Here is a 23,444-nt window from a genome sequence, read left to right as displayed (position 1 = left end):
GCATGACAAGTAATTTTTCCAACAATTGTTTACAGACAGATTACTTGACTTATAATTCATTGTATCACAATTCTAGTGGGTCAGAAGTTTAATACACTATGTTGACTGTGCTTTTAAACAGCTTGGAAAATTCCAGAAAATGATGTCATGGCTTTAGAAGCTTCTGATAGGCTAATTGACATAATTTGAGTCAATTGGAGGTGTACGTGTGGATGTATTTCAAGGCCTACCTTCAAACTCAGTGCCTCTTTGCTTGACATCATGGGAAAATCAAAATAAATCAGTTAAGACCTCAGAAAAAAATTGTAGACCTCCACAAGTCTGGTTCATCCTTGGGAGCAATTTCCAAATGCCTGAAGGTACCACGTTCATCTGTACAAGCAATAGCACGCAAGTATAAACACCATGGGACCACTTAGCCGTCATACCGCTCAGGAAGGAGACGTGTTCTGTCTCCTAGAGATGAACGTACTTTGGTGCGAAAAGTGCAAATCAATCACAGAACAGCAGCAAAGGACCTTGTGAAGATGCTGGAGGAAACAGGTACAAAAGTATCTATATCCACAGTAAAACGAGTCCTATATCGACATAACCTACACCCAAACAAGGGCACTGCGTTCATCCACCTCTGGCCTGCTCGCCTCCCTACCTCTGAGGAAGTACAGTTCCCGCTCAGCCCAGTCAAAACTGTTCGCTGCTCTGGCACCCCAATGGTGGAACAAACTCCCTCACGACGCCAGGTCAGCGGAGTCAATCACCACCTTCCGGAGACACCTGAAACCCCACCTCTTTAAGGAATACCTAGGATAGGATAAAGTAATCCTTCTAACCCCCCCCCCCCTTAAAAGAGTTAGATGCACTATTGTAAAGTGGTTGTTCCACTGGATATCATAAGGTGAATGCACCAATTTGTAAGTCGCTCTGGATAAGAGCGTCTGCTAAATGACTTAAATGTAAATGTAAATAACCTGAAAGGCCGCTCAGCAAGGAAGAAGCCACTGCTCCAAAACCGCCATAAAAAGCCAGACTACGGTTTGCAACTGCACATGGGGACAAAGATCGTACTTTTTGGAGAAATGTCCTCTGGTCTGATGAAACAAAAATATAACTTTTTAGCCATAATGACCATTGTTATGACTGGAGGAAAAAGGGGGAAGCTTGCAAGCCGAAGAACACCATCCCAACCGTGAAGCACAGGGGTGGCAGCATCATGTTGTGGGGGTGCTTTGCTGCAGGAGGGACTGGTGCACTTCACAAAATAGATGGCATCATGAGGCAGGGAAATTATGTGGATATGGATATATGTGGATATGGATATATTGAAGCAACATCAGTCAGGAAGTTAAAGCTTGGTCGCAAATGGGTCTTCCAAATGGACAATGACCCCAAGCATACTTCCAAAGTTGTGTCAAAATAGGTTAAGAACAACAAAGTCAAGGTATTGGAGTGGCCATCACAAAGCCCTGACCTCAATCCTATATAAAATGTATGGTCAGAACTGAAAAAGCGTGTGTGAGCAAGGAGGCCTACAAACCTGACTTGGTTACACCAGCTCTGTCAGGAAGAATGGGCCAAAATTCACCCAACTTATTGTGGGAAGCTTGTGGAAGGCTACCCAAAACGTTTGACCCAAGTTAAACAATTTAAAGGTAATGCTACCAAATACTAATTGAGTGTATGTAAACTTCTGACTTAATAAATAAAAGCTGAAATAAATCACTCTACTAATATTCTGACATTTCACATTCTTAATTATTCTGACATTTCTCATTCCCTCTTAAAACAGGGAATTTGTTACTAGGATTAAATGTCAGGAATTGTGTAAACTGAGTTTAAATGTATTTGGCTAAGGTGTATGTAAACTTCTGACTTCAACTGTATTTTTTTTGTTTGTCACTAATTAAGCTTCCTAAGTATTTCATATTTTTTTTGTGGTCCACTTAAATAATTGCTGTAGATCATGAGTTATTCTTTTTCCTATTGCCATTATTTCATGTTTTTCCTCGTTAATTTTAGCTGATCTGCTTTTTAGTGGTAAAATAAGGTTGTAACCAAGCTGAATCAGTGAAACATTTTGAGAAACGATCAACTCATGCTGCAACTCAAATAGTGATCATATATGGTTATAAACTGTAGATTAAGCATTTGCTCGTTTGTGCTAGGCTAACTTTACCTTGATAGTAATCCAGTTTTCGTTAAATTTCGGAACTCCCCCGTAAAATCTGAGTTTGGGCATCGACGTCACCAACTGCAGTTGGTGACGTAGACATGCAAGACATGCAAAACTACAAATCCCTGCAAGCTCCTGCACGTCATCGCTCGCTGACACCTTTGCTAAAAGTTATTGTTTCGATATAAAACTTGCACAAGACCGTTCACTGAATTGTCCATTTAAAGAAATGTAACCAATTTATTCATTACTACATTTAGCTAACATTATATAGTTAATCCAGAGATGCCTACATTTGCCTTGATTCTTCAGTCTCGTTCAGATCATCATGGCAATTGTAGTTCTTTATGATAGCCACATTAGTAGCTAATTATCATTTCATTTTTGGGGGATAAATACAGGCCAATACAGGTTATCAAAACATGCCAGTGTAAGCCTACATGAAACAGCCCTAATTTGAAGTGTTTCTAAAATCCCCTATAGCTGACCAAGGAGCTAATGAAATGTAACATTCTGAAAAATGTATGTAAAAACGTGTGAGATGAAAATGGACAAAACAAAGGGTGTGAAATGTGTAGGCCCACTGAGTGGACATTCTGAACCTTGTTTGAGATCAGTCGGTCACATGACCAAGGAGCTATTGAAATTCTAAAGTCAAGTAGGTCACATGACCAATGAGCTATTGACATTGGATTGTAAAAAAGTTTGTACTTTGTTTATGCTCCCTAACTAATTCAAATAGGAATGCAAAATGCTGTTCACATTTCCAGGTGTTTATTACCTTTGGAAAGCGAATTAATGTCCAAATCGTGAAAAAAAAATACCTGTGCAATGCTGTGCGCAATTTTTCCAACATCATGACACTTATTTAGAGTTTGTGGCTCAAGTGGTTTGAAAGCTATTGAGGTTTGAATGCGCGAATATCCAATTTGAAGCTGGTTTTACCTCGGTAAAGTGAGGCTGGAGCGCACTCCACGCACGCACATGTACACAAAAGGTGACGTCAGGACGCTTCATCCGGTGTTTGTTTACGCGCGGTCTCCGGTGTGTACGAGATGGAAACATGGCAATGAAAATGAACCAAAACGATGTCCAGATGCCACAAAAAGAAGAGGGGGAGAAAGAAGAAGACCGGTCGATGTCTAGATCTGACAGGTATGTATAAATAATTGATATGTTTCAGGCTAACAAAGATAGCAATACAGAGACAGGCCGACAGAGTGTGTCTTGTGGGTTGGCATGCTAACCAGTCAGCTATCATTAGCCAGGCACAGCTAATATTTATTTGAAATAAATTATTTCTGGTAACTTATACTCAATATCTCAGCTACAACGATGGAAGCAAGCTAAGTATGTTGCTTAGTTATGGTGTATGTACTCAATGAATTAGCTAGCCAGCCGGCTAGAATAATGCTTCATTAATGCTACATTAGCAAACGTTAGCTAATGCACAGTCACATAGACGTGGCAGTGAATGTGGGTGCAATGATTCAGATCTCAGATGCCGAGTTGGCATTATAACAGAGCAACAACAGTGAAAATGAACATCCAGGTGTTCATTTCAATAGTCTAACGTGTATTTCTCTCCTTCGCCTATTTGAATTACCAACATTTTTTCACTTGTCCTGTGTTTTCAGATCAGTTCAGGTGAAGAGGAAAAGTAGGTAAGGAAATCAGTTTTAGACATACAGTCCAGCTGTTGTCACACATTTCGATTTTCTCTTTGACCAAATGATGACAGCCTTACTCATGCGAGTGCCTGCCCCATGCCCCCCCAGCAACTGTGTGATTTCCTGGAGAGGGTGGTCAAGTTTTCCCCCATTCTCCCTCACTTACACAGACAGTACAGAACTGCGGAGCGCTACTGATGAGGGTTCCTCGAGTGTATGGACCCCCTCTCTTTTCTCTCCACAGGACAGACACATTGTAATCAAATTGCCCAGATCATTGTCCTGATCATCATCATGGGGCAGGCATGAGCTTAAACGGCATCTCTGATGGCATATATGGATATGATGGCTTTTGTGAGTGGATGTTTGAAGTGATTCATGTCACAGATTAATCATAGTTAATAGCTATAATACAATCCTCTTCAATGGAAAATCTGGGTTATGGGTTATCCAGTGAAGCGCGCTAAATAATGACTAGGCAGAATTTGAGCGGAACTAACCTTTTTGTCCCTTGTGTTATTGTTGTTCACCAGTGGCAGTGGAGATGATTCTCTGGGCAGTCTTCCGAAACACCCCCGCTGCCCTCTGACCCCCTCACTGTCTCCACGGAAACGGACCACCAGCCAGAGCAAGACTGAGCCACCTCTCTTGAGGACCAACAAGAGGACAATCTACACTGCAGGAAGGCCCCCCTGGTACAATGTCACTGGGACCACCTTCAAAGAGGCTTTCGTTATTGGTAAGAGAGCTGTCATTTGACATTGTTATTAGTGCTCGGCTACCCGAGCCCGAAAGGCCCCAACATTATACTTTAAATTATAATGTTCCTTGAGTTTTGTCGGAGTTTAGAGTGACCAGAAGAAGCTAACAGCTAAATGCTCTCATGTCTCTTTGATTGTTGAGCAGGTACTTTAAAATATATATATATATATATTCTTTATTTTTTACCCAATTTCGTGGTATCCAATTGGTAGTTAGTCTTGTCTCATCGCTGCAACTCCCGTACGGGCTCGGGAGAGGCGAAGGTCGAGAGCCGTGCGTCCTCCAAAACACAACCCAACGCCACACTGCTTCTTGACACAATGCCCACTTAACCCGGAAGCCAGCCACACCAATGTGTCAGAGGAAACATCGTACACCTGGCGACCGTGTCAGCGTGCATTGCGCCCGGCCCACCACAGAAGTCGCTAGTGCGCGATGGGGCAAGGACATTCCTGCCTGCCAAGCCCTCCACTAACCCGGACGACGCTGGGCCAATTGTGCGGCCGGCTGCGGCAGAGCCTGGACTCGAACCAGGATCTCTAGTGGCTCAGACAGCAATGCCTTAGACCACTGCGCCATGAGCCAGAGATACTTTTGAGGAGATGGGAAACTCCATTGAAATCGTATCAACGCCCATTGTGTACGGTGCCCATGGTACGACAATGGGCTGCACGGTGCATTCTAGGCAACTCTGGGACAAGGAGAGCTCTCCTTCAAGGAGTGAATGGGAGTCAATTGGGCGCTAGCTCAAAAACCCAACATTAGCATGAATTTCGTCAACAGTAAGTACAACATTACAAACCGTTTCCGAAGTGTGAGAAGTAAATTATCTGTGAGCTTTCGAATCGTGACATTACGTACTTTCGAGGAAAGTAGGCAGGTTTCTCGACTCATACCCTAACGTTGAGAAGGGATTGCGTGACAATTAGCTCAGTAACCACATGGCGCAGCATGACAACGTGAACGCGATTGGTCGACAGTCTGCTGGGTGGGGTGTTATACGTTTCTCCATACATTGCCCAATTTGAGTCATATCTCCTTTCTCTAATATCTCTGGCAGAGCAGTCCAAGCGAGCCATTGCTATGGTTACTCAGACTCAGTGCCTCCATTAGCAGTGTGCATGAAGAGCGAGCTGCCTGCACATGGAGCAAGTAACAGACAGAGAGGAGCAGTTAATGGTTTTACTAATGGAGAAAGTTGTTTCGGGTAGGGCCTTAAATTTAACAGAAGAAATCAGGCTTGGGTAGGGTAGGGCCTGAAAGTGGTAGGCATGGGTAGTACTATAGTTGCTGAAAATTCATGCCTGTGCAGGGCTCTAATTGTCATGACTCATTACCTGCAAACTCAAACCTCAAACTCAACTTAATGAACAGAAATGACATGCACGGCAATGGTCAGTCACCAGACATTGTCCTGGAGAGTTGATAGGCAGTGTGGAAATTGAAGAGACATTTTGAAAAAGGTTTTCAGAAATCCTAAAATAATAGGATCTCATCATCAGTGCTCAGGGCATCCTCCATGCTAGCTTAGGTTGTAGCTTATATTCTACATTTGGCCGGGGTCCTTCTGATCATCCCAGTAAGGCACCCCTGTAAGCTTTACACACCATAATGAAATGAACCATGTGTATGAATTACCCAGCCGGACCATACTTTGTTTAAACACATCTGATTGGCTTGAGTGCTGCTGACTGAGACAAAGGCTATCTTTAATACGCAATCTGTTACTTTCAATGAGCCGGACTTGACTGGTTACGTTTCACACTTGGATGTGCTTTGGTTGATGATTCCTGTAAAAAGGCCATCCTGCTGTTCTGCTCTGGCCAGCACTCTGCTTCTGTTGATGAAAGGTTAGAAAGTCTGCTCATGTACAATAACCAACCTGCCTCAGAGGTCCGAGGGAGAGGAGAGATGGTAAGCACATAAAAGGAGCCCTGAATCATCAGAGCCAGAGCTGTTTGTTATTGTCTCTAGGCAACAATTCCAGACAGATTTAATTTCATTTGCTGGATGGGTTGCTTCATATTCTGTGTCAGTTAGTCTGATGGCTGAGTTTCATTTGTTGTGGCAACATAGCTCAATTCGAAGTAAAATATTTTGAAAACGGGCTTATCTAGACAGTTTTCAGTTCCATTTTGTTATCTTGAATATTTTGTCTGTGCACGTTTATAGCCTAACTCAGCAGTTTTGAACTGCACCCTGTGTTATGTGCACCTCTCTGGTTTATGTATTCAGTACATTATAATAGGGGTTCCCCACTGCCTGTGCAGAAGCAGACACTACAAGCACTGCATCCAGGTTTTCACAACCACAGCATGTATTGTTGGATTTACTCCCAGGGTTGTTGTTTTGGATTCCTAGTGTACGTTTGTCAGGAGCCCTGTCTTACCCCCTCATGTTTCTTCCTGCAGGCCTCTGTGGAGGAAGTGCTTCTGGGAAAACCACGGTGGCCAATAAGATCATCGAGGCTCTAGATGTTCCCTGGGTGGTCCTCCTCTCCATGGACTCATTCTATAAGGTAAACTTGCATAATATGCTATGTTTATAAGTATGGCCTGGAGTTTATCATTGGTGAGGTCACAGGTTCAGGAATAACTCCTGGGTATACTTATAAGACATTCTGTTGAAGGTAAACTAGCCAATGAATGTAATGTCATGACCCGCTTCATGCTGAATGCTTTATTGGCTCCCCCTCAGATTTAGTATAGAGGCAGCAACACCTAGGGAGCACAGAACTATCAGTACCCTCGAGAGATATCCTCAGTCTACCCAGACAGAACCACTCAACTCAATAGCATTCTGAGACCACTGCAGCTGCTCCAATAGATTGATTGAATTGGTTCCCTGTTGTTAAAGAAAGTTGCCTCTGCTTAACTTGATCAGTGAAGCAGTGTGTACCCCGCTCTGTCCACAACCCTCCAAAAGGTCAGTAATTAACCCTGATTTTAGCTTTTATTTAGCTTTAAACTCCTAACCAATGAGGGAACTAATGGAATCATTCATGTCAATTATGTCCCTAGCTGTGTTGGAAACAAAAGTCGATTGCTTTTAAGTATGTTTTTCTGTAGCAGCCATGTTGTTTTTTTAGGTGACAAGGGAATGGCTCTAACAACTCATGCTTTGTTGGCCAAATAGGCCCCCACACCTAGGTACCTGTGCACATCGCAAAGGCACGAACAGCAGGGCTATTAAAATAGCTCCATCTTGCCCTTTGATAGGCTAGGTGTAATGTTTGCCATATTGCTTCAACCAATCCAATCCTCTCAGATCTACACAAATGCAGGTCAGGCAAGAGTGTAATTGAATTCCTGAATCGTGACCTTGTTTCTCCCCCCCAGGTTTTGACCAAAGATGAGCAGGAGCTGGCAGCTAAGAATGAGTATAACTTTGATCACCCAGAGGCCTTTGACTTTGAGTTGCTGGTGACTGTTCTGAGGAAGCTGAAGAAGGGCAAGAGCATCAAAGTACCCGTCTACGACTTCACTTCTCACTGCCGCCGCAAGGAGTGGGTAAGGCAGACTCAGTAAATTGTCTTAAAGCAATAATCCACCCAAAACCACGCATTCAAATCAAATGTTATTTTTCACATGCACCGAATACAACAGGTGTAGACCTTGCAGTGAAATGCTTACTTACAAGCCCTTAACCAACAATGCAGTTTTAAGAGAGAAAATAAATAAAATGACAAATAATTAAGGAGCAACATTAAAAATAACAGTAGTGAGGCAATATACAGGGGGTACTGGTACAGAGTCAATGTGTGGGGGCACCGGTTAGTCGAGGTAATATGTAGGTAGAGGTAAAGTCACTATGCATGGCTAATAAACAGAGTAGCAGCAGTATAAAACTGGGGTTGGGTTGGGGGGACAATGCAAATAGTCTGGGTAGCCATTTGGTTAGCTTTTCACGTGTCTTATGGCTTGGGGGTAGAAGCTGTTAAGAAGCCTTTTGGACCTAGACTTGGCACTCTGGTAACACTTGCCGTGCTATAGCAGAGAGAACGGTCTATGACTTATGATTCTTATGATTTACAGTGTTAAATAACTGTAATATGTGAGAACAATAATTTTTTGTAACAAATATTTAATTTGGTTATAACAACCTTGCTAGCAACGTGAAAAACGTTGTGGAAATCTACATTGGTGGAAAAAGTAGTCAATTGTCATACTTGAGTAAAAGTAAAGATACCTTAATAGAAAATGACTAAAGTAAAAGTGAAAGTCACCCAATAATATACTACTTGAGTAAAAGTCAAAGTGTTTGGTTTTAAATATACTTAAGTATCAAAAGTAAATGGAATTGATAAAATGTACGCAGTCTCCTCTGAACAGTTGATGTGTCTGTTACTTGAACTCTGAAGCATTTATTTGGGCTGCAATTTCTGAGGCTGGTAACGAACTTATCCTCTGCAGCAGAGGTAACTCTGGGTCTTCCTTTCCTGTGGCGGTCCTCATGGGAGCCAGTTTCATCATAGCGCTTGATGGTTTTTGCGACTGCACTTGAAGAAACTTTCAAAGTTCTTGAAATGTTCCGCATTGACTGACCTTAATGTCTTAAAGTAATGATGGACTGTCATTTCTCTTTGCTCATTTGAGCTGTTCTTGCCATAATATGCACTTGGTCTTTTACCAAATAGGGCTATCTTCTGTATACCACCCCTACCTTGTTACAACTGATTGGCTCAAACACATTAAGGAAAGAAATTCCACAAATTCACTTTTAAGAAGGCACACCTGTTAATTAAAATGCATTCCAGGTGACTACCTCATGAAGCTGGTTGTGAGAATGCCAAGAGTGCAAAGCTATCATCAAGGCAAAGGGTGGCTACTTTGAAGAATCTCCAATATAAAATATATTTAGATTTGTTTACACTTTTTTTATTTATTTTTGGTTACTACATGATTCCATATGTGTTATTTCATAGTTTTGATGGCTTCACTATTCATCTACAATGTAGAAAATAGTAAAAATAAAGAGAAACCCTGGAATGAGTATGTGTGTCAAGACACTTTCAATGATTGTCTTTGGTGTCTCAGCAGTAATCACAAAGAAAATGCTTGTATGAATTTTAAACCACTGCATGTATTGACTATCAACAAGGAGTATGTTATGAGAATTGCATTTTGCGTTTTTAATGTTTACTTTCATATCCTCAAGACTCAATGCAATTTCATGGCTGAAAGAAGTACAGCTATCCAGGAAAACAATAACATTACTTGTAACAAAAACCAGTTTGCTATCACCAGGGGGTAATAATGTGATAAATGAATGAAACATGACCACTATCCCTCTCTCTCTGTATGAGATGCTCTTTCTCTGATCAATACAGAGGTAGCCTGGTCATTCACTGCAGCTCTGAGCTCGTCAGACTCCTGGAATGGGATCGTGACAATCTGTAGCTCCCTGACTAGGCAGTACTACCTGAGTGATACATGTCTATGCTCCGCGTCTGACACACACACACGGTTAAATATGGGCCTTTTGAGTCACTGACAGTCCATCTCTTGTTTTGGGACATCTTGATTTTTAATTATGATAACATCAGATCTTAACGTGTCAGTTGGGCCTGCTCTGCTCAGCCACCTCAGGGATTACTTTCTGTGGTACAAACAAAAAAATCACATCAGATAGCTGCAGTGGTAATTACAGCAAACAAAGGGCTGTTAATCAGAGGGGGATAGGCTGGAAGAAAGAGGGGGAGGAGGGGGAGATTTGGAGCGGCGCACAATTTTTTTTAGTTTAGCTGTGAACGTGGTGCTGACAGAACAGCAGAGGGGTGCTGACAAGGCCCTTACACCTCGTCAACCCACCGGTCTCCCTCTGCCAGCCATTTGCCCACGCCCTTACCTGGCACACCTGGTGGGCACATCTTTCATAAGTCCTGGGAAGCCTGGCCCAGTCCCCGTTCTGCCATATGCTGTCTGTCTAATTATGTACACTGTACATAATAATCTGCTTTGTGTGGTGAGAAACTCTTTAATGGTGTGTGGGGTTTTTTTCTTCAGAAAACTGTCTACGGTGCCAATGTTGTCATATTTGAGGGGATTCTGGCGTTTGCCAACAAGGAGCTTTTGAAGGTGAGGCTGTTATTTTAACCTGCTTTAAGGTGAGTGTAAGAAGATGAAATGCTCACTTTTCCTTTCTACAGTACTGTTTCTTCTCTCTGGTCTCCAGTCATTCCTCTCTCCCTGCTCTCTTTTTCCTGCTCCTCTCTTCTCCCTCCCTCTTACCCCACCAGCCTAGCAGACCTGATTAATTACTCTGCCATGCTGCAGAGATGCCAGCCAGGCTGATTAATGGAGTGCCGCTGCCATCCTGAAGCAGATTCAGGGAAATTAGATGGATTCTCTCTGCTGGATGGCTCTGTATTCACTGTTCTACTTTCCCCTGCTCACAGCTATCTGCTATGATTAGGTTTCATGCAGGGGCTGACTATGGGTGACTGGGCTGGGGAATGACTGATAGAAATGGAGGGGCTGGGAGGTGGGGTGTTGTTGGGGACCCAGTACTGCAGCAGTCTTGGCTAGAGTAAAACATAACTAACCTGAAGCCCAGCTCTCTTCAGAGAAGAATGCACAAATCATTTCCCTTTAGAACAAAGCAAAAATACTACTAGTACTGTTGTAGTAGAATTTATGGCAGTTCTTCAGGCAGCCCTTGTCAGCTTTGATTATCTTGGTCCTCTTTATTACAACGTAGGTAAGCAACTTTTCACATAGAACATGTTGGCTCATCTAAATCCATGAGGTATCTAGGCAAGTATGATCCATGAGGTGACCAGATAGACCTAATCGCATTTGTCCTGGACTTGTAGCCTGCCTTGGATTCTCCTTCCCTCTTCATTATAACTAGAGCAGGGGTTTCCAACCTTCTCTAGCATGGACGGGACTTTGCTTTTTTTTTTCTCAAGTAGCTAAGTACAATTATACATATTTTCTTCTAGCTTTCAAATAGGCACATTCTTCTCTTCCCTGCAACTCTTCCCCAGGTCCTTAGTGCACTACTTTATCTTGTATACTATGTTTTGTGTCAATATACCTGGTAAAATAATGGTTAATAAAGGGGGGGTATATAAAATATTTGTATATTTTCTAATTTTTATTTTTCATTATTTAATTTAGTTTTAGTTTTTCACTATCAAAATTACAATTGTTCATAAAGAAACCACTAAATTAGATGTTTTGGGTCCATGTCCATGGTTAAATCCCATCAGAAGACAATTTGGAAAATGGAAAACAAATTGATTTGAGTGTAATTCCCATTTTTAATTGCACATCTAGCGCACGAGGAATGTGTCTAATATCTCGGTCTAGCGATGGTTCGGTACTGCTGCTGCTCATTTCATGGACAAGTTAGCAAATAATAGATGCAAATGAGACGGTATACTTACTCATGATAGACTTCTGCCAGGTAAGCCTACTTTGCAGTTAACATTTAATTGAAGGTTTTGGGGAAAGCATTTCTGTCAACCCAGAAGACGGTTATCACATCAACTGGCTACACTGCGCATATAGACAAACGTGTGCACCACACAAACAGACAGGCAATATTGCTGGAAATGAATTGGCAGATATTGTGAGGTTTGGCATTTTAAGCCAATAGTGGCTAACCAGGTGTGGTATAATGTCTGTGTTGCGTTGATTACATAGTACCTGGGAGCTTGCGGTGTCTGATACTTGTGAGATTTGTTTATGACAGTTTGCAATAGAACACATCCGATGGGAAAAGGGCATATACTTTCTGAATTGTTTGGCGGGCTACTCATAGGTGGACCTGTTGGAGACCCCTGAACTAGAGGGTGTGTATCTGGTAGTGATGGGGTAAAAAAAAAATCGATAGTTACACATCAGGATATTATTTTTGCCGATGTATCTCTTTGTCAATATCTCAATATTATTTTTGCGCTAGTTGGCTGTACCTGAACCAAAACTACAATATTTTTCTTTCATAGCTTGTTCTCCATCTTCTCTTTAAATAGGGAGACCATTTGTTTTTAGCACTCATTTTCTCATGGCTCTGTCTCTCTGCAGCAGACAGAGTGAGCAATATGTTTGGAACATCGAATCGCAATGCATATCGTATCAGCAACTAAGGATGGTGATGATATCGTGAGGTCCCTGGCAATTCCCAGCCCTAGTGTCTGGTCCATGTGCCAGTGAATGAACAAGACTGTTTTATTAATGGTTCTGTTGATTTGGTCCCTTTTTTTCCCTTCGATCCACCAGTGCTGTGTGTGTACAGAAATCCATACAAATTAAAATCTGAGTGATTGTGTTTACATTGGCAAAGGACTTCTGTTCCGGGTGATTTATCAATTCGGCTATTGTACAGAGAGGCTGGGCTAGGATGATAAGACAAACAAACAATGCAGGTAACTGGATGTACTTTCAATTTTATTCTTTCAATAGAAGTGTTGTATTATTTTTGTTGTAATTGTGGCTCACTTAGTACTAAACGTTCTTATCAACCGGTTTATTTACTTTCCTATAAATTGGCTCCCTCTCAACCCTTTGCCATGACTCCAACAAACATTACCGTGCTGGCTACACCAAGCGTCAGGTCCGCTCTGGCCCGGCAATGACCTGCCATCTTTAAGCTGCAGTGATGTAAAACGTTGCTAAACTGCCCTGCTCTAGTTTTTCCCCCAATGACAGAGGTTCCAGTAAGAGAGAGAGCGATAGAGGGGAAGGCTGAGTCTGATCCCTGCTGTCTGTCTTAGCATGGTCTGTCATGTGGAGCGGCTGGAGCCCCACTCCTCATCCCCTCCTCCTATAGGGTGACAGCTGTGCTAGCCCGGTTGGTCAGGAAGCAGATTTACTTTCCCAATGACTGACAGTCTCATTGGTTCTCTGAGTTTACACTCCCAACACTCAATGGCCAGATAGTCATCAATAGCTCTTGTTTTTGAGTGGTTGCCTATTCTTGTGTCTCCGTCACATACAGTGGTGCTGCTGGACCATTAATCCTCCTCACTTTAGTTTTGCTGAGGTTAGAGCTTTGAGTTCTGGCTTTAGTTTTCCCTGACTGGCTGGCTAGCTGTATTTCTATTTCTGTTGATGTGTGTTTAGGAAAAGAGCTTCAAAGACCCAATAGGCCGTCAGATTCCCATTTCACTTATTTTGACCCTAGGACATCATGTAGGTGGGTTACCCTGAATGGTGCTGTGGGGGCATTTACCCAACACTCCGTACTTGAAATGATCATCTCTGGCAAACACTGCCCTATTAAAAGTCAGATCTGTCATGTTGAGAACTTCTGCCATTGGTTATGTACATGACCTCTCTTAACCCTTTTGTCTCTTTCTCTCTGTCCATCTTCCTCCCCCAGCTGCTGGACATGAAGGTGTTTGTGGACACCGACTCAGACATCCGTCTGGTCAGGCGTCTGAAGAGGGACATATCGGACCGCGGCCGGGACATCAACGGGGTCATCAAGCAGTACAACAAGTTCGTCAAGCCGTCTTTTGAGCAGTACATCGAACCCACTGTGCAGGTGGCGGATATTGTGGTCCCCAGGGGTGAGTGGCTTGTAGGTAGATGCATACTACCAGTGTGTTAGAAACACTGCTTCTATGTATAGAGTCTTTAGATTAAATTCAGAACAATAAAAACTTTTTACAAATGGTATCTGTAGTGATTCTGCTATAAAAGATACGTGTGTGTTTGATTATTTTAGGGGGCGAGAACTTTGTTGCCTTGGATCTGATTGTGCAGCATGTTCACAGTCAGCTTGAAAAGGTATGTGTGAATAATAGGCTTTTATCTCCTATACCTCTGCCCATAGACCCTAACCTAAAAGCATGTACCTATCTCTGTCCACGGTGTCGTCTCTTCGGCTCACACCATGCTCAGTTTTTGCATGACCCCTATCCCATGGTTCATGATTTGGGCCAGGAGTTTTTCCTGACCACCTTCCCTACCAGGAAAAACTCCTGCCCTAACCCATGACCTCTGAACCCTGTCCTGTCCCTCAACATGGGTGGGTCAGTACTGGATTAATGATCAATGACGAGTCTCATTCTCATAGGATCTCTCAAGACTACATGTATTATTAAGATCAGCAGACTCCTATAGCTGTCCTGTCTGCACTGTTTCAATCTGGTAGTTCCAAGGTAATCCTGAATTCCCAGAGGCTGGTCTCCAAGTAGAAGTTGATCCAACCAGTTGCCCACCTCACTTCTCCCATCTAGTGGCTGGGATTCAGCACCACAGGTTATGAATTTGTCATGTACATTGCCTGTCTCTGGTATCAGGCTGAACCCAACCCTCTGTACACCAAGGGAACGTAACAAGAGAGGATTTATAACTGAAAGGCACACCTGTGTGTGGACATGCATGCGTCAAGGACACCAAACTTATCTGTCAGTGCCATGACCCATAAATCCTAACTGGCATCTTTAACACTGTGCTCTCTGTTGTCAGACAGCCCCTTTAAGTCCCTACAAATCATGATATACACTGAGTACACCAAACATTAGGTACACCTTCCTAATATTGAGTTGCACCCCACCTCCTTTTTCCCCTCAGAACAGTCTCAATTTGTCAGGGCATAGACTCTACAAGGTGTCCAATGCGTTCCACAGGGATGCTGGCTCATGTTGATTCCAATGCTTCCTACAGTTGTATCAAGTTGGCTGGATGTCCTTTGGGTGGTGGACCACTCTTGATACATACGGGACACTGTTGAACATGGAAAAACCCAGCAGGGTTGCAGTTCTTGACAGAAACCGGTGCGCCTGGCACCTACTACCATACCCCGTTCAATGGCACTTAAATATTTTGTCTTGCCCGTTCACCCTCTGAATGGCACACACACACAATCCATGTCTCAATTGTCTCAAGGCTTAAAAATCATTCTTTAACATGTCTCCTCCCCTTCATCTACACTGATTATGAAGTGGATTTAACAAGTGACATCAATAAGGGATCATAGCGTTCAGCTGGATTCACCTGGTCGGTCTGTCATGGAAAAAGCAGGTGTTCTTAATGTTTTGTACACTCAGTGTATGTGGCCCTGTGGTGTCCTGATCCATCATCACTGTAATATGACAAACCATCTGTCACAGAGAGAGATAAGATGGAAGGTTTCAAAGACAAGCTCAAAGGTGCTCGGTTACATTATATTTAACAGACTCACTGTACTTTATTTCTTTTGGAGAGGGTTGTGTGGGGAGTGACGCGTGATCACGTGACTTCTGTCTAAAGTGTACGCCATTCACGTTCAGAGTCTCACCCGCGTGTGCAAAAGCGTGTGCAAAAGCAGATAGTCTGTGTGAGGATTTGTGGATTAAGGGATCTCTAATAAAAGGCCATTGTGTGGATCAAGTAATGAATGGTGTCGAGTGGGAGGAGACAGCGGCAGCTCGTCCTCCATAGAGTGAGTGACTGATGAGGATAGGGCCTGTTGTAGCCTAATGAACCATAGCACCCTCCATATAGCAAGACTACTACCACTGGGCCCACTATAGTACTTCTGGTTAGGAAACCCCCTGGTTTGGTTAGGATGCCACACTTTGCCATTAGCTTTGGGGCATTTTGTTTGATATGTACTAGATACTATGTAGGAACGATTTTGTTTGTCAGACTAATGGATAAAACGAGTAAATCAAATATGATGCACCTCCATGGGGTTTCCATATGGAAAAGGAGCAGAACACTTGACTTTTTTAAATTTTTATTATTGCCCAAAAAATTCACATTTCAAATTAAATTCCCATGCTGTGCACTGGGCCTTGTTGTGAGATCAGAGCAGCAGAATTTAGCCTAATCTAATGCAGGAGTAGAACCTGTACAGAGAAAGAGGTACCGGTTCAGGCACTGAGCTTATCTGATGGAACATGGCAAAATGGAGGGGAATGGAGGGGAATGTAATATCATTGCCTGGTGTTTGTTTATTTAAAAGGGCGGTGGGGACTGGGGACATTTGGCTTTGTTTGGAGGGTTGGAATGGCTTGTCTCATTTCATGAGTTTTGTTTTTATTTCTCTCCTCCCTGTGTGTGTGTTTGTAATCAAATACTTGCTAAACCCTGACCGAATAATGCACTCTAACCGTCTCAGCGTGAAATCACAGTGAGGTATGACTGCCACACCCCTCATATCTCTACCGGTCTCTGTCTCGTGCTGCCTCTGTCTTTTCATTCTGTTTCCTCTCAGCAGAAGCTCAGAGAGCACAGAAAGGACAAAAGGAGATGTGCCCAGTCTGACAGAATACTCATGTTACTATTTATTTGACCATTTTGGCATTTTTTCCCCCACTGATGTTGACATGATCAACTAATCAAGGTGCCCAGGAAAATGTTTGTAAAGCTAAATGAGAGTCTGTGCAGCTCCTCTTCTCCTCTTCCACACCGTCAGTCATGAAAGCTATCGCTAACACCAGAAGGATGACATCGCTATGGTTCCACTGAGCTCTGGTTAAGACCTAAAAAAAACTGCTGGGAGCCGCTAATGTAATGAATCCCTTTTTACCGAACGATCAAAAAGCTAACGTCACATTAACCAAGGAGTATAACCTTGAGTTTAGTCCTACATGTTTATCATATGACCTCTCACTAAGGCCGTTGCAAAGATGATTCTTTTTTAACTACTCAGTCAGAGCTCATAACCATGGTGATGTCGTCTGGTCCTGAGGCCGTCCCCTTGCTGAGCTGAACAGGGGCCCTGACCCCCCCCCCCCAGGAGCCCCTCTCAGCCTGGCCCCTGGCCGTCACACCTCTCAGCTTCTCCTCCACAGATATCATAGGGCCCCTACTCTGTCCTGTTGCTGTCTAATTGGGATGTATTTTCTTTCTTTTCCTCTTTCTTTCCTCTCCTCTTTGTCATCACTCTTGTTCTCGCAAAATGAATATTTGTCACCTTCTCCAGAGGAAGCTCCGCTGGGATATGTGAGGATAAACTCCTGCATCTTCCTCCTTCTCTTAAGTTTTATCTCCCCTCTCATCTGCTCCTCTTTTATGATTTAGTAACATAGCCCCCTGACAAAAAGCTAACAACCTTTGTTTGCTGTCATTGCTATTTTTCCAAGATATTGTTTTTCATTTACCTCTTAACCAATTTGCTTGATTCTTTCAGTTTTCGCTATGATTTCTACAGTCTTAACTGTCCTGTATTTTGGTACCAGATATATATACATTCAAAAGGCTAATTTCAGTGCAGTACTACAGTATTTAGAGAGTGAGTTGTCTTGGCTTCTTGTATTGGCAACAACAATGCAGGACACATAGAAATGTGCTCAATTGCTTTATGGCATTTCTATTTATCAACAGAAACACTGTTTAGAACTGTACAACGTAATAGTTATTTTCTAGATTTGAAATGGTCCTAGTGATGTCACGTTGAATTGTCAGCCGGGAAAGTACCATATGCTCCAGACAGCGCGAGAGGAGCCTGTTAAAGCATTGCTGTTGCCAGTACCTGTACACTATTCCCACACCCCACTTTGCCTGGCTGTGCATCTGTGACCACCATACTGCAATACATGTTTACGAGGAGGAACGTAAAATATCCCAGTGGTATCTTACCTTTGTCCCCCTGATTTGATGTGATGTCTGTGTTGTACTGTGCTCCCTCCAGCAGGGGGCAGTGTTGTCTGTTGTACTGTGGTCACTCCAGCAGGAGACAGTGGTCTGACTGTCTCTCTGTTGTGTAGGTCTGCTCTGGCCTCGGCCCACCAGGGACAGCCCCTACCCAAGACCCTCAGCGTCTTGGAGAGCACCCCACAGGTCCGCGGCATGCACACCATCATCAGGTAAGGCCGTAGAGCTCTGGGTGACCACCGTTTTATCACCCTCTCAACATTGACTCTGCACTGCCACAAGTTTATAATGAATATACACACACACACCCCTCACGCTCAGTCCCTGTCCCCTAACCCTGGTGTGTGTGTGCCTGCCTGCCTGCCTGCAGGAATAAGGACACTAATCGTGATGAGTTCATCTTCTACTCTAAGAGGTTAATGAGGCTCCTGATAGAACATGCCCTCTCCTTCCTGCCCCTCAAGGTGAGTGGCCCTGCATGCCTGCAGATGCATGGCCAATATTATATTGCCTTGCACAACCAGACACTAACACTGGTCTCTTCTCTCTTCCTTTCCTCTCATCCTCTCTAGCCTGTGCAAGTGGAGACTCCCCAAGGTTCCATCTATGAAGGGAAGAGACTCAGTGGTAAAAGGGTAAGGCTCTATGCAGATACCTCCCCACTTTCACAGAGGGTTTTGGGCCCTAAAATGCAATAAGTATCAATGTCATCCCTGATACTACATTGCAGCTACATTGTCACAATCACTCTGTTTGCTACTTGTAATTATTGGAAGATTGTACAGTGATTAGACTAGTTTATCTCTCCAGTCATTTTATTCATCACCATACATAAAGCACTATAGGCATTGTTAACATTCGTTTAACTAGACGCCTGCAGTGAAAACCCTTGAGTCATAAAGTGTGTGGATGGGCCTGAGAGGGTCGTTCATTCCAGTCTTTTTATGGTGATGTGTTTGAGTGGCTCTCAGTGGGAGCAGCTCTGTTAGGCAACAGGGTTGTTATGACTGTATTACTCTACTGCAGATGTCTATCTCCTACCATCAGGCTGGGTAACACTGAGTGCTCACTATGCTGGTCCTTCAGGTTGCTCAATGGAAGTTTACTTATAAACTAAACTGTGAAGGAGTATAAAGCCTGGAATGCAATGGTGTGTGTGTGTAGATCACAGGCGTGTCCATACTGAGAGCAGGGGAGACCATGGAGCAGGCACTGATGCATGTGTGTAAAGACATTCGGCTGGGGAAGATCCTCATCCAGACCAACCATGACACTGGAGAGCCTGAGGTAACACACAGAAATCAGTCATGTTGTTCAAAAAGTTTGGCCCTCTTATCTGTAAGGCTGCATACACACCCAGACATGAACTCTTCAACACGAAGATCATAAACCAGGAGTGACTTCATTCAAGGCTAGGTGTCAGTCTCTGGGCTAACTGATACACACTAGCCTCATTGACCTCAGGTTCACTGCCTCATCAGAATAGCAGACCAGCCATACTTTGGAGATATACTGTGTGTGTGATGTCTATGCCAGCTATAGCCTTCAAGCTTTGGACCTTCTTTCTTCAGCTTTACTGGTTTCATTCACCACAGATGCTCAAAATGTGACATTTTAAGTTCATAAAATGCCCAAATGAAAACCATTGTATAAAACGTCCCATTGTATTAACATTTCCTATCGCCCCTGTCCAGCTCCACTACCTGCGTCTGCCTAAGGACATCAGTGAGGACTATGTTATCCTGATGGACAGCACTGTGTCCACTGGGGCTGCTGCTCTCATGGCCGTCCGGGTGCTGCTGGTCAGTTCTACTTTATTCTACCTCATTCTACTCCTCTGGTCTAGTCTATTCAGCATTAGTCGGGTATTATAGTTGAATTTTTAAATGTAATAGTAGTTTCTAGTAGAAGTCTTATATTCTCATGTTTGTCTTCACCACCACACACCTATGTTGAGGAGACGTTAGGGCTTGGGGGTTTACCTATGGTTCTGCATCCAGATAATGTTGGTTACCCCTGAGACATGGCTGAACATGACAGATGGCAGACTAGGCCTTGTCCTTGTTGGTTGTTGAGATAGCAGAGTTGTCCTTGTTGGTTGTTGGGATGGCAGGGCAGCAGCTTTGCTAGTGGAGACTGGATGGCTACAGCAGCAGGAGATTAAGGAGAGATCGGGATGCTTGTTTACCGTCATAAAACACAGTTTGAGTCCAGCGAGTTTGAGGTCCTGTTTCCTCATTGTGATAAGACTAAAGTTCTAAATGTACAGGTCCTGTGCTTTTAGCCTTCGCCCCTTGTGAAATGTAAACATCTGGGGAGAATTATCGCCATCCACTGTGGCAACCAAAGTCTGTGGTTTTTGTTTGTTCTCCGAAAGCAAACTTTACTGCCTCCATGACTACCTCTTTTTAAAGCTAGAATCTTTAGTTGCTGCATACATTTTTGGACTTATAAAGTAATTATACATACCCATTGATTCTTGAAGAATTTAACTTTTATAAATGCCTCATGAGTTTAGTTCAACTGTCGTACCCCATCATAACCCAAAATATATATATATATATATAAGCCTCTTTTACACCAATGTTTGTAAACATTGTAAATGTAAACATTCACTGTATAGCCTCATAACATGGTTAAAACTATAATTTATATCATGGATGGTCAGTCTTTGCATCCGTAGCTCAGTCTCTGGATTTGAATGGTTACATTTCTCCAGGTCCGTCCCTCAGCTTCTTACCAAAACAGAGGCGGGGTGACCGCTTTGTTAATGTTTCGAATAAAGATTCTAGCTTTAAAAGATAGTCATGGAGGTGTGTGTTTTTACTGGAAGCATTGGTTGAAGTATGTGATGAGTGCAGAAGACCTATCAGACTAAGGAGTCCCTTTTGACCGGTAGCAGTGGGAATGGGAAGAGCTTGAGATCCCAACAGGTCTGGAAGTGGCTGCCTCGCTCCCCTTACATATTGTGCTACTGTCACAGAAACTTCCCACTAACCACCACTCTTTCTTCAATCGTGATTAAAGGTCACAATTTGCATATGTCTGTCACCTTGTGTAGGACCATGATGTCCAGGAGGATAAAATTTTCCTGTTGTCTCTACTGATGGCTGAGATGGGCGTCCACTCTGTGGCCTACGCCTTCCCTAAGGTCCGCATTATCACCACGGCCGTCGATAAGAAGGTCAACAACGAGTTCCACATCATCCCTGGCATTGGTGGGTGCTTCTGCTATCTATCGGTCTGTCTCGCTCTCTCACACACGTTGTTCTCAGTCACTCTCACTTAATGCGGTTTTTCCTTCAAAGCGGTGTGCAAGCGGTGTCCTAATGCAGATCTAGTGAGTCTGCTGTTTGTGGTGTGACTGATCATTAGTGGTATGACCAAATCACAAGTTAAAAACTTCCAGATTGTGCCTTCGGAAAGTATTCAGACCCCTTGAATTATTTTGTTAGGTTAGAGCCTAATTCAAAAATGTATTAACGTTTTTTTCCACATCAATATACACACAATACCCTATAATGACAAAACAAAAACTGGTTTTTAGAAATGTTTGATAATTTATTTAAAAAAAATTAAAACTGCTCGCATTTACATAAGTATTCAGACCCTTTACTCAGTACTTTGTTGAAGCACCTTTGGCAGTGATTGCAGCCTTGAGTCTTCTTGGGTATGACGCTATAATCTTGGCACACCTGCATTTGGGGAGTTTCTCACATTCTTCTCTGCAGATCCTCTCTGTCAAGTTGGATGGGGAGCGTCGCTGCACAGCTATTTTCAGGTCTCTCCAGAGATGTTCGATCGGGTTCAAGTCCGGGCTCTGGCTGGGCCACTCAAAGACATTCAGAGACTTTTCCCGAAGCCACTCTTGCGTTGTCTTGGCTTTGTGCTTAGGGTCGTTGTCCTGTTGGAAGGTGAACCTTCGCCCCAGTCTGAGGTCTTGAGCACTCTGGAGCAGGCTTTCATCAAGGATCTCTCTGTACTTTGCTCTGTTCATCTTTCCCTCAATCCTGACCAGTCTCCCAGTCCCTGCCGCTGAAAAACATACCCACAGCATGATACTGCCACCACGCTTCACTGTAGGGATGGTGCCAGGTTTCCTCCGGTCGTGATGCTTGGCATTCAGGCCAAAGAGTTCAATATTGGTTTCATCAGACCAGAGAATCTTTGTGTGCCTTTTGGCAAACTCCAAGCGGGCTGTCATGTGCCTTTTACTGAGGAGTGTCTTTTGTCTGGCCACTCTACCATAAAGGCCTGATTGGTGGAGTGCTGCAGAGATGGTTGTCCTAATTTACCACAGGTGGACTCCAAGTTGTAGAAACATCTCAAAGATGATCAATGGAAATAGGATGCACCTGAGCTCAATTTCGAGTCTCATATCAAAGGGTCTGAATACTTATGTAAATAAGGTATTTCTGTTATTTGTAATAAATATGTACACATTTCTAAAAAGCTGTTTTCCCTTTGTCATTATGGGGTATTATGTGTAGATTGCTGAGGATTTTTATTTATTAAATCCATTTTTAGAATAAGGCCATTCAGGCCCAAGTAGATGGGCTTTGTTATGAATCACCCCAGACTGACGTTTTACATTTTTTATTTAACCCTTATTTTATCATAGGTTGACAGCGAACACATTCTCATTTACAGCAATGACCTGGGGAATAGTTACAGGGGAGAGGGGGGGATGAATGAGCCAGCTGATAGCTGGGGTAACCCATATGTTCCATCAGCACTGCCACTGATCACACAATTCTCACTGACGCTAGTCCAACTCATGTATTCACAATGACAATATGACTGACTGCTCTCTCTTCTCTCCCCCAGGTAATTTCGGGGACCGTTACTTTGGGACGGACACTCCCTCGGACTGGACCGAGAGTGATTAACGGATGGACTACTGAGCTGAAGTTTTGCTGAGGGGGAGGGCGCATCACACAAGCACTTAGCCATGCCAGCCAACCACTGACCAGTTCCTAAGTGCTAAAGATTCCCCCTCAGTCAGCGCCCCTCTGCTGCTTATCATTACATGATGTCCTGGGCACTGCCCCTGTGCCAACTCTACCCTCTCTGATCAGGGTGAAAGGTCATAAGGTCATACTCTCCTGAGGAGGAAACGTGATATTAGCCTAGCTTTGCTAGCGATGCCCATTAGCCCATACATACATATCTATCTATCCACTGATAAAAATACTTGATTTGAGATTTTGCTTGTTTGATTTTTGTTGACGCAGCAGGTTGGAGAAAGAATCAAGAGAAATAAAAAGCCTCTGTTGGGTTGAAGGATGACCATTTTCTAGACCTTTT

At 43.3% G+C, this 23,444-nt stretch overlaps 1 protein-coding gene across 3 annotated transcripts; it reads left to right on the top strand.

The window, feature by feature from the left end:
- The first annotated feature begins 3,154 nt into the window (after nt 1-3,154).
- Nucleotides 3,155-23,426, top strand: LOC139582933 (uridine-cytidine kinase-like 1). Of its 3 annotated transcripts, none has more exons than XM_071413417.1 (16): nt 3,155-3,325; nt 3,808-3,834; nt 4,374-4,579; nt 7,014-7,120; nt 7,941-8,111; nt 10,608-10,679; nt 13,930-14,119; nt 14,278-14,339; nt 17,467-17,486; nt 18,251-18,349; nt 18,508-18,601; nt 18,710-18,772; nt 19,302-19,424; nt 19,832-19,939; nt 21,199-21,355; nt 22,965-23,426. In XM_071413417.1, the coding sequence occupies exons 1-16, from the start codon at nt 3,234-3,236 to the stop codon at nt 23,024-23,026; spliced, it is 1,653 nt and encodes a 550-aa protein (XP_071269518.1). In that variant the 5' UTR covers nt 3,155-3,233; the 3' UTR covers nt 23,027-23,426. The 3 variants fall into 3 exon arrangements, with proteins under 3 accessions (XP_071269518.1, XP_071269519.1, XP_071269520.1); XM_071413418.1 differs by lacking the exon at nt 17,467-17,486 and adding an exon at nt 16,660-16,676; XM_071413419.1 differs by lacking the exon at nt 10,608-10,679 and having other exon boundaries at nt 3,169-3,325.
- Nucleotides 23,427-23,444: the final 18 nt, after the last annotated feature.

This window comes from Salvelinus alpinus, chromosome 8 (genome assembly GCF_045679555.1).
Source record: "Salvelinus alpinus chromosome 8, SLU_Salpinus.1, whole genome shotgun sequence".
Taxonomy (NCBI): domain Eukaryota; kingdom Metazoa; phylum Chordata; class Actinopteri; order Salmoniformes; family Salmonidae; genus Salvelinus; species Salvelinus alpinus.
Note: the sequence above shows the minus strand (reverse complement) of the source record. Positions and strands in the feature narration are given on the sequence as shown.

Coding starts and splice junctions, on each gene's coding strand:
- LOC139582933 (XM_071413417.1), top strand. CDS start 3,234: ATGGCAATGAAAATGAACCAAAACGATGTCCAGATGCCACAAAAAGAA. Junction 7,121..7,940: donor CCATGGACTCATTCTATAAG/GTAAACTTGCAT, acceptor TCTCCCCCCCAG/GTTTTGACCAAAGATGAGCA. Junction 8,112..10,607: donor ACTGCCGCCGCAAGGAGTGG/GTAAGGCAGACT, acceptor TTTTTTCTTCAG/AAAACTGTCTACGGTGCCAA.